At 43.1% G+C, this 18316-nt stretch overlaps 1 protein-coding gene across 1 annotated transcript in view; it reads right to left on the bottom strand.

Annotated features, from left to right (window-relative positions):
* The window catches only part of pard3ba (par-3 family cell polarity regulator beta a), a gene marked incomplete in the record, with an annotated part of 136360 nt that overhangs the window by 17268 nt on the left and 100776 nt on the right, over window positions 1–18316 (bottom strand). The window contains 3 exon segments of the mRNA XM_035678052.1: window positions 6269–6377; window positions 15500–15790; window positions 16086–16196. Of these exon segments, the coding sequence (XP_035533945.1) occupies window positions 6269–6377; window positions 15500–15790; window positions 16086–16196 (511 nt within the window).

The following is an 18316-nucleotide window of genomic DNA, read 5'->3' on the forward strand; positions in this document are numbered from 1 at the left end:
GTTTACTTGCTCCATCATTCCTCTCTCCCATCCCCCCCCCCCACAACCCCCTGTCTTATAAGCAGCTCTCTGCTGGGCTACACCATTTTTGTGGCAGCTTCACCAACAGTAGGCACACAGCGGGGCGAGCCTGCCAGCACATCCATTACACCTGCGCTCTGTGTGAGTGTGTGTCTTCGGTGAGTGAGACAGAGTGAGCCTGAATTGTTCACAGCAGAAGGTGTGTGATAAGAGGAGGCACTCGTCAGGTGAAAGCAGCGATGGCCAGTCACTGGGGCACAGTGGGAGCCAACGAATCTCACCAGCAAGCAATACTAAATATCAGTATCTAACCACAAAGGGCCTGTGGGCACATTTTTAAAAGTGTTACCACCACATTTGGGTATCTGCTGCCGATAATAACTTTCTGACTTTATTTCTAACACTTTTTTTTTCTCTCCAAAAGTGAGCTCTTAGATCAGTACAAGTTCACAGATGAATATGTGCGCATTCATTAGGACCGTGGGCGCCAAAAACCATCGGGGGCTTTTGCCTGTGGGCATGAAGCACCCCGCACAGATCACCAGTGCCTGTACGTGTGTGTGTGCGCGCTACTGTGAGTGTGTGTAGGCCATCTATCACCGTGACAGGCTGGTGCGTGTTTACTTAATGATGTGGGGGTTTATTTATGAAGTGATGGCCGACGTGTGGGAGGGAGAGAAAAAGTGAGAGAGGGGGAGAGATTGAGACAGCCTGAGGATGTGACATTAAAATATCATCAAGGTGATGGATGTCCGGACGCACAACATTAGAGAGAAGTACAAAAAAAACAGCTGCGCAACGGATGACAAGTCGTATCTGGACTTCTGTGAGCGTTTCTCTGTGTGTGCTTTATAATGACTCCGAGTGTGTAGTTGCGTGTGTGGTTTTCTGTGACTTCTGTGTTCATTAAGGTGTCACATGTGCTGCCACTGTTGTTTACGATTCACAGGGTAATGAGTTGAAGATAAGATGCATGAGTTTGTGTGTGTGTGTGTGTGTGTGTGTGTGTGTGTGTTTGTTTCCCCTATACTGTTCGCCTGTGTGTCTGTGCTACAGTGGGTAAACAAGATCCTGGTTCACCGAGGCATCACTCATTTCAGCTGACCATGTTGTGCAGCTGGAATGCACGTAAAGAACATTTACATTATAATAAACACATCATAGACATGCAGGCAGGACTAGAGGAAACAAAGACAGCTTTGTCAGAGAGTGATCCTGGTCAGGGCATCAGCTGGAGACATTATAGGACATTCAATAATGACCACTAGGGGCAAATAGGCAACAGTGAGAAAGATAAGGAAAGAATGAATGTATGAGTGGGATCATTTCTTTATCAATAAAGTAGTTCCCTTCACGGTAAAGAAAGTCATAAATAATTTAAAGAAGCTGAATGACAATGTGTTCAGAAAAACATAATAGAAAAATCTAAATAAAATGAGTAAACAACAATGGAGAGAGTTATGTAAAAATCCCTCTAACGTCATCCGATTAGGTGTATAATGTAAAGATTTTCAAAAAGAAAACAGTTTCAAAGGGAAAGTACACCAATTTTACACATGAAGATCAGTCATGAGGAGTAGCACTCTGAACATTATACAACCAAAATCAGTTCTGGGAGGAGCTTCGTCAAGGCCGAGAAAAATCACCAACAGGATCCTACCCGACCCTGATTAGACTGGAGACCCTGTTCTGAAAGCTTGGGGGACAACGCATTAATTCAGTAACAGAAAGTCTGCAAACTAAGATGTGAAGCTAAAAAGATGTGTCTTTAGAGGGCAGGGAGGATCTATTGAAAAGATTCTATTGGTTGCATTGTGGGAAATGTAGGATCTAGCTATTCTGGAGCTTCACCATAGGGACTAAAAGACGTGATATATGCTCTCTGCTGCATCGATTTCGATACTTTTTCCAGTCTCCCTAACAAGAGACCCCTACCTTCATGAAACTAAGTGTTCCTTTAAAAGGTCACATTGAATAATTCAACTACTGCAATCAGTTATGGAAACACTGAGTCAAAAACTACATCAACATCAGTCTCTATGACAACAATGTGGCGTCTCATGTAAAAAGTTATTCCAGACTTATCTTATAGAACAAAGAAGCCTATAAAGAGAAACTGCTCATGTACTTTGGTGGCTTAATTGGCCATCAAGACATTACAGAGAGCCTATCATTAGCATATGGAGAAAACTGACAGAGAGAGGGGACAGTGTGATTGTCATAATTACAAGTGTGACCTATCCACAGACAAGGAACATGGGGGAAGGGTCAAATTAGAGACGGATAGAAAGACAGAGACACAGAAGGAGAGCGGTCAGAGGAGGGAAATGAGGAATGAACATGAAGTCCTTTCTGAAGACCAGATTTAGCTGCACACACACATACAATCAAAGCCAGTGACACACACACCCACACAGACACACACAACTCCAACCTCTAAATCATGTAGATAGACGACCATGGAAAGAATAAACAGAGACATGAATAGATATCGTAACCACAGTTTTTTTTATCCCTGCTTTTGTTTATGTCAGCTCAGGTTAGTGTGTTACCCAGGATCCTCCAGCCCAAGAGAGCAAATGGAGACACACACACACGCAAACACACTCATCTTCTCTTTAAATCACACACAAACCACTCAGAGAGGGGGAGAATGGTGCTCCTGGCCTTGTGTAGAGAGCCTGGAAAACCTTTTTAACCATTCATGGCTACAGAAATGGCTGAGCATAAAAGAGCTGCACAGCATGGTGGTGGTGGTCGCGGTCGAGGCGGCAGCTAAAAGGCTGATCACACAAGGCTGAAGCGAGTGAGTGAGTGCAGCGCTCAAGTGGTCTGCATTTACGCTCTTCTCATACCACACAGAGAGAGAAAATAGGTAAATGTGTGTGGAGAAATTTGCCAGTGAATCGAAACTCCACCTGAAGGGATACAACCACCAACGAAAACACAACAGCACCAATTATGTCTTTTTTTAGTCTTGTACATACACAGATATAGAGTACCAATATTTTGTCATTCAACCTAAAAAGGGACTCTTTAAGTAGTGTTAGTTTAGATCATGGAGGTTTACCTTCCACTACACTGTATGTGTGTGTCTGTGAGGCATAAATGTGTGTCATATGTCTGTCAATCTCATCGGCAGAGAGAGAGGACCTGACATATACAAAAACGAGGACAAAAGCTCAGACTGTGGTAAGAAAATCTATTCATGTCTCTGCTTACTCTTTTAGTGGTCATCTCTCTACAGGGTGTGTGTGTGTGTAGACTGCAGACACTACCCAAGGCCAAAAGAAACCTCCTATAAAAGCTTCAGCTTGTTTTTCAGGGGTTAAGACAGTGTTCTTCTTAGTAAAGATGTATCATGAAGTATCAGGTCTCCCATAGTAAAACTTCACGAGAATCAGTTGTTTCTGATGTGAACTATGGAGTACCTCCGGGCTCCGTTCTTGGCCCTCTGCTGTTATCTTTATACATTTTAACTCTTGGCCAAATTATACACCATTTTGGAATACTTTTCCGCTGCCATGCTGACCTGTATGTGCCTGTAAACAGTAAAGATTATTCTCAAATATTTCATGTAGAGGCTTGTTAGCTGCAGTGAAATCCCACATCACGTAATTTCCTCCTCTTAAAACTGAGATGCTGGTGTTTGGCCCTGCTCGACATAGACACCAGTTCGACCAAGTAACATTAACGCGGTGCTATTTTCTATTTGTGAAACATAGCTAAAATAAGATATTTTCTGTCCATGGCTGATGCAGAGATCTTAATTCACTCTGTTTTTTCCATTTAGACTTGATTACCTTATTGTTTTGATTACATGCTAGTATGGAAAGTCTAGTCTTAACTAAAACTAACCATATCACACTAATTTTAGCTTCACTTCATTGGCTTTCTATCCATGTCAGAACAGACTTTTCGGTGCTTCTGATGACTTCTATAATTGTAAATGATCTCTTTTCTTTTGTCTGATCTCATTATACTTTATATCTCATCCTGTGCTTTGTGCTCTCAGAATACAGATGTCCTGTCTGTTCCCAGAGTTAAAAAGAAGTCAGCTGGCTGCAGGGCCTTTTCTCATGTGACAGTCTGACTCTGTTGAGGTCTTTAAATCTAAGCTAAAAACCCATATTTCACCATAACTCTGAATTAGTGCTCAGCCTTTGCTACCTCAGGCCTTGTCCTAGTAACTATCTCAGTCTCTCAATGACTCTATTAACTTTAGTATTTATGGTTCATGTTTGTCCTGCCGACAACAAATCAACAAACCGTAAACTTCTGACAACCACTGCATTTCTCGAACTTGTTTTCCTGTGTATCCCGCAAGCTGCTAAGCCGTGTGCATCTCTCTCTCTCTTCTCACTCTATCTCTAGTTTTCTCCTCCTTCTGTCTTTTCACTAAGGGTCCTCTCTGCTGGACCATCGGCCAACCGGGAACACCTCTCGTTCTCTCTCTCCTGGCTGTCGGTGCTTCATCCAGACGTTTGGATCATCCCCCAAGAGATTCAGCCTCTCCTCTTCTCTCCCTACTTTGTATGTGTGCTGTGTTGTCTCTCTCTCCTACCTGTGTGAATGCTGTACTGTGTGGCCTGTCCTACTTCCAGGTCTCCATGGATGAGAGGAGGTTGTGTTACCTGTCTGGCAAAACCCAAAGCTGCTCCTACACTTCACTTATGTTTTACAATCTACATATATTCAGATTTTTTGCTGATCCATTCTGCACACATGACATCTATTAGATCTGTCCGTCCAAGAAGAGGGACCCCCTCCTCTGTTGCTCTTCCAGTGTTTACACTTACACTACAATATTCCTTCACTTTCAGTTGTTCGATTAAAATATTCTGTCACAGTCATTCAGCCATCCTGTTGTGTTTGAATATATTCCATTATCATCTTTTCTCTTTTTGTTTCTGTAACCAATATTATTTCTTAGGTGTACTACAGTTTTAGTGTTTCTTTTCTCACTATGTATGTGTGTGAGTGTGTGTGATTGTGAGTGGGGTGTTTTCATTATCGAGCTCCTCAGGGGAGGAACCCACTGCTGGTTTTTACTGTGGACACCGCTGTCATTTTTTGGGTGAAAAACAACAATCAGATCAGAGGTTGTGCCTCACGCTCGCTGCGCTTTAATTGCATTAGAGTTTCGGTACCGGCTGAGTCACGGCTAACCGAGGCAGAAACACATTCTGCACAGGGATGTGTAATGAGTGACGAAGCCCTTCGGGCCTAAAAAGAAAGCTGCCGTGGTTTGTGTCTGGGAGCGCCTAATGAAGACTGGTTTACAGGGTTTCATTGCTCAATAAACAGAGACAACAATAAGCGAGCAAGCGAGAACAGCGGGAGGCAGGTTGTGTCAGGTGATTGGGTATTGGCGATGTTGTCAGTAAATCCATCCCATATTTCCCAGATGCCTCTGCTGCTGTCTTTGCTCAGTTGTGTCATTTAATGAAAAAGAAGTCTTGCTCGGAAGAAATGCTTCTGCTGCGGCCAGATTCAGTGATTCTGATTCGGATCAAAGTGTGATTTTCTGCATCCTTGGGCTCGCTATTAAAAAAATCCCATTTTAAAATGGCTGATAAATGGCTATTGATTTCCAGGGCGAGTATGCTGACTTCGGGAGTGTACGGAGGTGAATGAAATGATTCCTCAGGCTGGATCAATACAGGTTCATGGACATTTAGCAGTGCAGCTTGGTTAGGAGAGGCAACTACAGTGAGAGATTTCAGGCTATTGTTGTTCTTGCCAAAATAAGAAGGAGAAAGAAGACGGAAAGAAGACAACAATATCAGGGAGGAAAAGGAAAAATGGAAAAGTAATAGGATCCAGCAGAAGCAAAGAGAGAAGGTTGTGGAAGAGAGCTAAAGGAAAGTGTGGATGGAAATGTCACCGGTCTAATAGATCTCTCCATAAACTAAATGAGGAGGAGAGCGGGTGCCGCCTCGGTGGCACACAGCACCTCAAAATGTTAACAAGAGAGCTGAAAATAGCCCTAGAAAGGCACAGGGGAAAACAGGCTGAGCTCACAGGAACACCGGAGTGGCTCTGGAGACACATACACATATATTTCCTTCATTTAACATTTCAATCTTTGTCCAGTGTGGGTTTTGTTGTGGCACATGTAATTTCATAGCATTTTTCATGGATGTTTAGGGCAAGAAACAAACAAGCGCTAACTGCAAACTTATTTTCTGGTACCAAAAACTGGCTGCCATTTCTAGGCTGCGCACCCACAGGCGTGCACACTCACCCGGTTTGGGTCGTGGTCCAGGACTCGGCGTCGTGCGGCGTCAAGCTCCTCGTAGCCTGGAGCGGCTCGGGCCTGCTGGTACTCCCTGCGCAACCCCTGGAGACGATCACTGCAGAGAGACACAGAGGGAGGGAGGTGTAAATAATGCCTGGTGGCTGGTGTTCGGAGAGAAGCTATTATCTAAATCTCTAAGGTTTAGGTAGACAAGGGTTCCCATCATGGCCTTAACGTTAAATCCCATAACTATTCAATGATTTTCCAAAACTAATTCCACGATCTAAAGATGCTGTTCGCTCATTTTAGGGGATAAACAGTCTAATTCTCGCCACAGGAATTAAAAGCAAAGAAAAAGCCAGGTGAAACATGGTGCATTCAGCCTCCTTCTTTGTTAAATCCACCGGTATTCTTCTGCCTCGCAGTGACAACCCTTGACAGGGCAGGAAGACTGACAGGTAGACAGATAATATCCACAAAGTACTGCCTCAGAGAAGACATCAGTGCCTGAATTGAACTTTCTACAGCTGACAGAGAAAACTAAAGTGGAAAAAAAGGAACAAAAAAAAAAAAAACATTTGATGGATGTTCCTTTTCACTTAAAAGTCACATAGACGAATGCAGCGCTCTCCTCAATTGAACTACAGACAGACACATTGACGAGTCAACACCCAAATGATCCTGCTGAACCAGACCTTTGCAGACAGAGAAAAAGAAGAATAACAACAAAAATTAAAAAAGAATGGGGGGAAAAAAAGGCGACTGCCAGTGAAGAGATAAGAACTCAGGACAGAATGGGGACAAAACTTAAAGAGAAACATCATCATGCTCACTGGACCTTACTGCCAGATAAGCTACACACACACCTGAGAGTACAGAGCTGAGCACACATAAACAAGCGTATGGATACACACACACAAAAGGAAAAATTGTGCGTCTGACTGAGCATAATCCTTCAGGATGTGCAACCAAAGTATGACACAGTGCTGTCGTTTATCTGTGTTTACTGCCTGCATTGGAAACAGGTATCTAATATTGACACCGATATGCTGTTCGTTTGCTATTTCGTCTTCTGGAGATACACATAAAAATATTCAAACAGAGGAAAAAAAATAATACAGAAAAAAAAAAAAAGAAAAAAAATTCCACCCTTCCTCCTGCATGCCCCAAACAACTACAACTACACACAAGGAAGGCCTTTGTCCCACACGTAAACACCCACACACAGCCTTCATCAAACAGGCGTTGCGCCTTACATTCTAATGGTCTGACCTCCGGGCAGATATTGACCGAAGTGGAGCGAAGGAGAGAGAGAGCGGGCGAGAGACAGAGAGCAGATAGAGAGGTTCATTAGTGGAGTACATAGCTTACATGTTTAAGTCTCTCTTGCGACCCTGCCTTTAATTAGAAAATCTGGCTGAGACTCTGAGTGTGTGTCTGTGTGTGAAGACAACCTCAGGAATGTATAAAAGTGTGTGTTTCTGTGTGTGCATAGTTAATCCTTGTAATTTGCTATGTGGGACACACTGTGACAGTGCCTGGGTATATACGTACTCTGATTTAATGCAGGCCGCCTTTTATCCAACTCAGTGGGGACGAAGAGCTGAGTCACACACACTTCTCTTCTGCCATTACGTTGATATGCAAAGCGTTGCTATTATTCTGCACAAAACGAGTGTGTGCGTACCCCTCAATGCAGAATCCCTGTCGACGCTGAGGACACAGAGCTCAATCCTGACTTGCTGCCATGAGGAAGGAACTTTCACAAAGTTCTTGTTGCGCTGGTGCAGATGCTTCTGTTTTATAAAGATGGATATCTGAGGTGGCGTTAGGCCCAGTACTGTGCTAATTGTTGCTACTTGAGATTGGTTTAATGGTTGGTTTCAACACAAAGCTAATCAATACTAATCTCTGTTTCCCCCTCAAGTGCTGCGTCCTGCAGACAACCTTGCTGTTAACATATTCACACTTTATCTCTTGTATTATTTATTTATTCGCTTATTACACGCTTTTTTTTTTATTACTCTTACTTACCCTCTGCTGCCCACCAGCCCCACTCCACACACAAACAAACAAACAAACAAACAGACCCTCAGAGAATGGATGCACGGAGCCAAGTTGAGGGTTTTTTTCACGCCACCCCTCTTCTACCGAAGCCATTAGCCAATCCCTGGGCCCGTAATTAGGGCTGCCATTTTGATTGAGCGTGCGTGTCGCTCTCCAAATGAAACAACACTGTAATTATCTCATTATGCCGCGGCCTCCATCACTGACAACGCCAAATATTATCATATTAATGGCTGAAGACTGAGGCTGATTCTGGATAAAACATTGGGGGGTAGGTGAAGGGGGGGTGAGGGGGGTGGGGTGGCTGTTGAGTAGCAGTTTGATGGGTTGACAATTCAGCAGCCTGCTTTCCAAACAGTGACAGAGGAGGGAGAGAGGGATACGCGAGTGTGTGTACGCGCCTGTGTTTGCACATTTGCGTGTCCTGTCCTATATGCGTGTGTGTGGGTGTGTCTGTGTGTGTGGGTGTTTGGAGGGAGACAGGTAGGCTCCCCTGTTGTCATCAGCAGCTAATAACTACTGCGGATTGCCTGTCTGCAGGCCTGAGGACAGTTGCACAAACACAACCGATCTAAGTGATCTACAATACTTTCAGTCGAGCAGTGTGATATAAGACTGTGTCATCGAGGAACTTGATTATGTGTTATGTCGAGAAAAAACTTGTCATTTTGCAGTACACAACAAGAACACAGCACTAGGACAGGATTGATTTTATTGACACAAATGTTTCTATACATGATGTATGGAGGTGTTGTAAATTCATAAGGGCATTATTTAAGTGTCTAACATGTAAATAGACCACAACTAATCAATAAATCAATAAAGTCTTATTTTGCTAGAATAGCTCAAGCACAGGAATTGATACCACTTAAATAAGATGTGTTTTTCCCTTCAAGTATCATATTTCATCCATATTTCAGAATATCTGACTATGCAGGTTGATGTTTGAGCGCGCCGAGAGAAGACGCACTGGAGGAGGATGGGGACGGGAGGAAGAGAGGGAGGAGATGAGACACAGGAGCAGGAAATGAAAGATGCATCAGAAGACAGAATGAGAGCAGGAACCCAAACGGTGGCGCAAAGACGCCGAAGCGAACTTGGAAAAGAGTGAAAGAGAAGAGCAAGGGAACTGGAGTGAGAACAAAACCGTCTGCTGTATGAAAGCGAGCGGGAGAGAGTGTGTGTGAGAAACGCAACTATCCCGTGGTGTTAGCCAGTGTGGGGGCAGACTAATTAGGAAGTGTGCGCCGCCGCCGGCTGGTTTGGCGACTCCTTCTTGCTGTGGCCAGCTGATTTAAACACAACACACTGGGGGGAAAAAGCTCAGGCAGGCAGGTTTTTCTTTTTCCTTTGCCGCCTGCGTGCTGGAGGTAAGCAGACATCAAAGCGCACGGTCAATGTTTGGTTTTCTGATGCAGTACTGGGAATAGAGTCGGACAGAAAGTCAGTGGGGCTCGATGGGAAAACAAAGAGGTTTTCACTGAATTTCAAAACGATTAATAGACAACTAATCGATTAAGCGACTAATAAAGTAATGAAGAATTTACAACAGAGGTTCTCCTGATGCACAGCTGGTTTTTACTGGCTGAGTGGCACTCCCCATGACGAGCAAACTGATTTTCATGTGTAAAATTGGTGTAATGCCTCTTAAACACGGCGGCTCGATAGTACAGTAATTTGGCTCTAATTATTGCCCCACATGTCGGCAGAAATTTAGTCAGTGGATCGTGATTTTGTGGAATTGTGGAAATTTTATTTGCAGACAGATAACTAATGACTTAGATAAGGAAGTCATTAGTTACAAACGTCGCCAAATAATCATTATTTTTTTCTGAACTGTGACAAAAAAAAGGCAATCATTTTAGCTTTTTTCCTTTTCAAGGCATTGAAAATGAAACAGAACGAAAAGGAAAAGTCAAACTTCGGTTAAACTGATCACAATTCAGACATTTCTTACATTTTAACAAGCCAAGAATGTTGGGAACCATTGCCTCACTGATCATAGTGCACCCCAGCAACTGATATGACAGACACATTACTCATCATGTATCTGTTTTTTGTTATTCGACAAGTGCACAGCCATAAAAATGAAACTTGATTAACTCACAATCTAACACTAGTTTCCAGTAACAGTCAGTTCCCTCTGTGTAACTGACCATGAACAAAAGAAAAACTGGAAGCCGCTCGAATACAAAAAGGAAACATTTTAATTGCTCAGATAGAGCACCAGCAAAAGACGCTTTAAAGGCATAGAAGACAAAAATGACTTAATATGCAGTCTGCACTAATGATGTGTTTTTTTCAAGGGAACAACATATCCTTTTTCTTTGAGCTCTTCCTCAGGCAGGTGCTGCCTGACAAATAAATCCACAACAGAAAACAAGAGGATGTGTTTTCTGTTTGCATACACAATAAAGAAAAAGTGAGTTTCTGCATTTGCCTTAATGGGAAGTCTCCTTATATAATGTCAGCCTTGCACTTCTTTCACGCTGTTTGCTTTCCATCTTTTCTGTCTATACGGGAATAAAACTGTGTCTTCAGTGTTGCACCAAAAATGGCAGGGAGAAGAAAAAGAAGCAGGGAAGAAAACCAACACCAGGACCTGTAAAGGGAACCAACAAATCTACCCCCAAAAGACCTTGTAGCTTCTTTTTAAAAATGTTCCAAGAATTAGTCAAGCCTGTCCAGAGCGATTTGAGAGTTGGACTTTGTCACAGTGTCAGGTAAACTTAGTGGCATGTATTCCTCGTGCCATAGCTTGAACCACGGTAGAAATGTGGGAGCATGCTCACTGATGTGTCATTTACTTGTCTTAGCTTACAAGCTCACCTTCATCTCTTCTTTTCTTAGCACAATGGTGCATTTTACAACACACCTCTCTCGACTCTTTACATCTCTCCGCTTCGGCCTCTCTCTTTCTCTCACTCCTCTTTCATCTCATCTCCCCATTTCTTGCTCCAGCTACAAAGACTGCCTTCTGGCTAATAAAATTTGACAAGCATAGCTAACCTTTTTTCTCCACAGGTCAGCCTCTAGCATAGCTCTAATCAAATGTGACGCCCATCATGGCACACACCTGCCATTGAAGGCGTAATGAAAATGTCCGACAGTAAATTAGGGAGACAGTGCTGGGAGTCCACTGTTGAGAACCTTGACAGGAAGAGAAGTGAGGCGATGGGGGGGGGGGGGGGGCACTAACATGTCTCAGTTGCCAAAACTATGCAAAGGCACGCAGTCCATGCATGGACACAGAGGCACGCACACTTACTTTAAAAAACATTTGAATAAAGCTATATTAGCATCAAGGATTTCACAGGCACACACCATATCCCTCATGAATAATGAGCACATTTCTTCCTCAGCATCATTAAAACAGCGTAATGTAAAAGATGAAAGAAACAGATATGTTGTTCCCTTGGAAACAATGGAAGTTTTGCATGCCAGAGCTTTCAAGGACTGCTTAATAGGAGCATAAGGTACTCTGAAATTGGAGAAGTATATATACATGTATGTATGCACACACACACACACACACACACACACAGTAAATAAGCTTACACCTACGACTTTTGTGCAGTGGTGTAAAACTCACCGGACCACACACGCAGCATCGTTGCTAGGTTACACTGGGCATCCTCACAGAAATATTACACGTGGTGGGTGGCTGTGCGCGCAGCTATTTCTGACCGTGTGTGTATATCTGTGTGCGTCTGTGTGAATGAAAGGCGCGGGGAGGGGGGGTTCCCAACCTCATGGCTAGCTGTGTGTGTTTTAACAGATGCACCGACTCTGTGAATGAGTGCTCTCGTCCAAGCCGCGGGTGGTGCAGCGCCAATGGAAATAGCCTGCCGATGAGGGAGTGTGATGTGAATGGGCGTGACCGTGGAATACGTGTGTGAGGTCATCCGACATGGCCACCTACAGTTTTTAAAGGAAAGTTCAAGTTTATTACTACTTGGAGCTGGTTTTCATAGTTTAGGGCTTTCACTTGAATTAGTTATAACACTGTGCTAATCAACAAGCAGTGACACAAAACAGGTTGTAAACAAGCAAACAGTTTAGTCAGATTATCTAAAATACTCCAGGGCCGGTCTATAAACTGTGATGAATGTTTACAACATACAGTTTGGGTAATATTTGAATGCTCACCTTCGTTTTCTCTTCCAAATAGGTTTGTGGACAAGCTGATCTCAACTTAATAACACAGTGTTATCATAACCAGTAGAAAGTATGGTAAAATCTAAGAAAATAAGACCAGATTTGTAATATAATTGGAATTATTCCAAGTCCACAACTAGCATATTGTCACCAAGCAACAAAAACAGATCAATATTGTTGTTCTTGTGTTATTCTTTTCTTAAATTCAATGAAAAGACCCAAACCAACAATGTGTTCTTCCCTGTCTGAAGAAGTAAATCTTTAACAAATGGTCACAAATATGTCCTTCCACCTTTATCTGTCATATAAATGACTTTAGAAAGAAAACAATGGAGAGAGAACAAGCTATCTCAGGCTTTGTCTCCACAGCCAGTACTTGTTAGTGGAATCAATTAATATCTGGTTTTGGTCTTTTGATGGGATTCGTTGACAGTGAGATAAGATTTTAATTACTGATTCATATTATAATGTTATATACAATTTAGTTGAATTATTTCTGTATAAACCAACATGTGCAGTATGACCGCCCTCTGACAACATTATTAGACATTTATTTCTGTCTTCTTTTGTCTCTGGAGACTCCCTCACATACAGCTTTAACAAGCCAAAGAAGGCTCCTCATCCATCATGCTAATGCTAAAGACTACCTAATATACATTATGAGCAAAACAGGGGAGGGCGAACGGACAAGTGACACCCCAATAGTGTAAGAGAGACACAGAGACAGAGAGAAAGTGAGGGAGAAAGGGAGAAGAGGGAGAAAACAGGCTGGTAATGAAGTACCCACCACTAGTGGATGAGAGCTAAAGTGGTCTAACAGATCTGTCAGGCTGTTAGACTGTGGCTAATTATCCCTCCTCCTCTTTTGTCTGCATCCTCTGCTCTGTCACTTCTTCCCTCTCGAATTTACTCTGCCTATCTAACACGTTTTCTCTCTCTCCAGTTGGCTCTGTCCGTCTTCCCTCTTTCTCTGCATTCTTTTCCTGCTTTCCCTTTTTCTGTCTGTCCCTCCGTCTGTCACTTCTTTCCATCCCCATCTGTCTCCTTTCCATGTCCAATCTCTCTCTCTCTCTCTCTCTTTCTCTCTCTGTTCCCTCTCTTTTTCTGGATGAGATTGGGTGTCTGGGGCTTAGTTTTTGATTTGCAAGTCAATAGTAATTTCTGTCAGACAGTTTAAGTTGAGGGAAGTTTTAATGTGGCCTGTATTATTTCATACGGGAAATGATAAATTTGCATTAGAATCCTCTCTAGATTTCCTCCTTTTTCCTCTTTCACACACAAATTTGGCTGCAAGTTAAACTCAAAAACTTCAGCAGTAATAATATATAATATGGAAAGAATGACAACACTGATAAGCAGTGCACTTCTGCAAGCATTAAGCTTTCTCTTACGCTGAAACCGGTGGCTCTGACACTTATACTCATTCTACTCACCTTCAAGGACATTTGCTTATTATGTTACCTAAAATTGCCTCTAAATACTTCACAATTCCTTCTTTGCACACACACAATCCTTCAAAAAATGTTATGTTTTTGGAGAATAAAACGCCGTATAGTGTTTCAACCAGACGGGCAAGTGAAAGGGCAGACAAAGATAGCTCTGAGCAACAAAACAGTTTGAAATGTAAATACTACATGATACATTACAATGCATGAATTATACTGTTTATCTATGTTAAAACAGCCCTTATTGAAAGAAAGAAGAAACCATCAATATAACAGGTGATTCCAAACTTTTGTGCAGATATAGGTCTATTCATGTCATATTATATGAGAAATAATATGTTATATGTTCAGCATAGGTATAATTTTGAAGGGCATGTGGGAAAAATTCAATTTAAAATTCAACAATTCATAGCTTTCAGGGTGTTCACATCCGCAGTAGGTCAACAGTGCAGAATCACGCAGCAAGGCAATGATGTCACACATATAGACAAGGTAACACCAATACCAATTGTGCCCTGATAAGGGGTTTGCAATCTGCAACTAAACCGCTAGAAGCCACTAAATCCTCCACACTGTTCCTTTAAATTAAAGCTGAGAGTTAGCACTTCCTACCCTCATAGTCATTCTTTCACTGCAAAACCAGTGTGTACAGAGCAAACACAACAAAAATTTGTCCCTGCCCTCGCCCCTTTTAACATCGCTGCATATGCATTCATTCTTATTGCTCATCGTATGGCATCCATGAACACCTCAGACCGCGGCGAGTAATTTCAGTCGGATTCATTTTGCATTCATATGTGTATCGAGAGTCAGCCACCGGTGATTGCCTCTGCCTGAAACACATTATAGTGCCAAACGTGAGCAGACAAGGACGTGTGTGTGTGTGTGTGTGTGTGCATGTCAGTAGGGGTGTGGGTGAGAGAATGAGACGCAGGGAGAGAGGATGTACTATTTGTAGAGCATAAAGCATAGAGTGGGACTCCTAGCTGAGCCCATAGCGAATTCTTAAAAAGGAAGGCAAAACATGCTTGGCAGTAAAACTGACCTCAAACTAACTTTTTGTGCAGGTCACTTCCCAGTTCTGCTATGAATATTATGAAAAAATTTAATTATCAAGTAGAAATGATCACCGCGCTTTCAGAGATTTTAAAGATTTACAAAGGTCAAAGTGATCGCAAACAAAACAGAAGAGTTACATAAATCATGCATGGCATTATTGTATAAGTGTGTGTGGGGGTGTGTGTGTGTGTGTAAATATGAGAGTGTAACTACAGTGTAAGAACGCGCTCATGTTTTATGCATCCTCCGGCTTGGCAGACCATGAATGTAGAGATGTGCAAATACTCCCTCACTCATGCTGGTCAAGCCGCGGTCTGTGACCTTGTGTGCGCACACCTACACGCACGCAACCTACCCACAACTGCAGAAGTGCTACATACACATTGAAAAAAACAAACACATATGTATCATTAGAATACTTAAACCTAAGAGAGAGCCAGCAGAAGTCAGGTTCTTGTAAGTATATATATATATATATATATGATCGAGCCCCTCCCTTCCCTCTCACCTGTCTGCCGGTGTTTGATGCTGGTTCTGCAGAGCAGGCGGGGGTCTGTGCTTGTTGACCTTGGCGTAGAGCCCGTCCAGCTCCTCGGAGTAGGCCTGAGGCAGGTTAGGACCCCCTATAAGCGCTGCAGGGGAGGGAGTTCGACTGATGTACGACGGTGGCGACGGCTGCTGCTGCTGGCGGAAGTTGTTGATGCGGGCGTAGTTGGGGTCGCTGTCGTCGTCGTCCATGTCGGGGAGGGAGGCTGGGGTGACGTGGCCGGAGCGGGTATCGCCGTAGCGCGGATCGTAGCTGTGAGACGGGAGGGGAGGAGGCAGTTAGACACGGGGACAATACAATCGTCATCTGTTCTATGATTGTGGCGGTATGATAGACAGCTGTTTTGGGAAGGGCCAGGAGGGCGCCTGTTGCTGCATGAGGATGATTCACAACTTGTCAGGTAAGGTGACAATCACAGCACTTTAATACACCCGCAAACACTCTTCTACGATTGTGTGAACTTTCTGGCTGTAAATCTCTCTCGTTTGACACTCTAAACTGTGAAAAACCAACACAGAGGCGTGTTCCGCCCACGTCTGGTTCATACCCGTCTCTGTTGTCAGGAATCCTGTCCAGTTCTTCTTCACTTAAAGCCTCCAGTTTGCTTTTGGAGGCTTTGGCAGCATCTTTGCTCTTGTCATCTTTCTTCTTACCAAACCTGGACAAAAAGAAGGCACACAAAGGCATAAAGGTGAGTTTTAAATGACCTGAATGATTCTGTGATAATGGAAACGCATTGTGTTTTCTGCAACTTCCTGTTCATCTTTATCATTTTAAAACAGCAGGTAAATGAACCTGCAGGCTGCCAAACGCACTTTCATTTTGGAGGGAAGGTTGATGTGCTCTAATAGGATCTTTTTGGAGACTTTTATGATGAAACAATAAACCGCTCGGGCAACAGAGCTGGCACGAGTTGATGAAAGAGGCTCTTTAACTTGCACAACACGCAAAACGCCACACACACGCACTCCACCTTGCATCACGTTTCCAAATGTTGACACACACACATGCGCGCTGCTAGGCAAACTCATTCCTACTCCTGTGCGTTCATTAGTGGCTTCGCCTGGGAAAAGACTGCTTAATGATAGATATGGTTATAATGTCACAGCAGGCACTGGCAATCCACAGCGTGAGTATGTGTGTGTGTGTGTGTGTGTGGGCACATGGAAAGGGGGTACAGTTGTCACGCAGCATATGGAGCATGAATATTTCAGCATTTTGTCCAATAAAATAGCTCTTATACCACGGTGTGTTGTGTTTTTCTTATCAACTTTGCCATTACGACCGTCATCATCATTATCATTCTGTCGTTTTACAGGAAAAATGTACTTGTCACTTCTGTTTCAAATTATAATGAAGCTCTACTTCGCACTTTCAAGAAATTAACCCATCCTTTTCTCTTAAATATTTCATATTCTTTTATCTCTCCTTCACATCGTCTTTCTCACCATGCCCACCACTCTCTCTCTCTCTCTCTCGCCTACCTACTTCTTTTATTCTCCTCTCGCCCTCTCCTTTCCTCTGCGCTCCTGCTGAGCCAATCTAATGTCTGTGTTTATCTCATTAACAGCGAAGGCACTTCTCATTACTGCTACAGGCGGATACGTGGCCTGAATGGTAACCCTGCTGGCCCCGGCCGAGAGCGTGCGCGCGGCAACGGAAGGCGCGGCGAAACCTGGACAGGGATGCCACGGCGGCCTGGCACCATCCTGCAGAGCAATTACTGTTGTTTTTTAGCTAATCTAACCCACTTCAGTTATACGCGTGTGTATTAACGTTGCCAACAGCTTATATATTCACATTGCTTGCTTTTTGCTGTGGAGATGGCACGGAGAGGTGAACAATCAAAGCATCTTCTATACAGTCCCTTTATGTTTGTATGTCCTGTGTTTAGTCTCTGTGGTCCCATTCAAGCAGTTCTATATACTAAGGAATTTTACTAAAAGCTCCTGAGCATTCATGGTCCACATAAACAGTTTTTTCTACAGTGCTGACTTCAGTGCCGATGTTCTGATCATTTAGAGGGGCGCTACAGGGAATTAATATTGCTGTTCCAAACGAGTTCAAAATCTTAGTAGAAGAACTTTAAGTCCCCCGCGTGGATCAAACTCCAAAAACATGATGCCACACTTCAACAACTCGATGTGTGTGGGTGTGTACAGACAAATTAATTACATGTTTATTATTCTTATTAGTAGAAAGAGTCACCTCACCTAACTCCAGCTCCACTCGTCTTTAACCTGAGCTCAGTAAGTAAGTGCCCATGAGGTCAAAATAGATTTTTGTGTTGTTATTGCGTATGTCTACGCCAGTATTCAGCCCAACAATAACAAAGTAAGTCATTTTTTAGGTATTTTTTGGTGTTCTTAATAGTATTTAAGCTAATAGCGCTACCTGCATAACACAAACTCAGCACTGCTGGCTACTGAAAACGCAGATTAGTATCCACAACAAGTGCTCCCCTAGTTGCCTGTTTTTACATAAATATAAGGAAGCAAATAGCGCTCTGTTTCATGGGAACTTTAATCCCAAACAGAAATAACCCTCATCGTCACCGGGGAGGACTTGACACAGCTCCTCTAGACCTCCGCAAGACACTACTGGTGGGGTGTGGAACCCATTACAGTTTCACGCTGATCTTTGAGCCATTTTAGGAAGTTTAAATCTGTCGTGTGCAACATCCCCACTTTATCTTTATTTTTCCTTCAGGTGATGTCACCGGTGCTAAGCCCTTGCTGTAATGTCTTTCCACCTGACTTCCTAGAGATCACTTGCCAC

The sequence above is a fragment of the Morone saxatilis genome, unplaced genomic scaffold (assembly GCF_004916995.1).
Source record: "Morone saxatilis isolate NCDOM2014 unplaced genomic scaffold, NCSU_SB_2.0 Contig6, whole genome shotgun sequence".
Classification (NCBI taxonomy): domain Eukaryota; kingdom Metazoa; phylum Chordata; class Actinopteri; family Moronidae; genus Morone; species Morone saxatilis.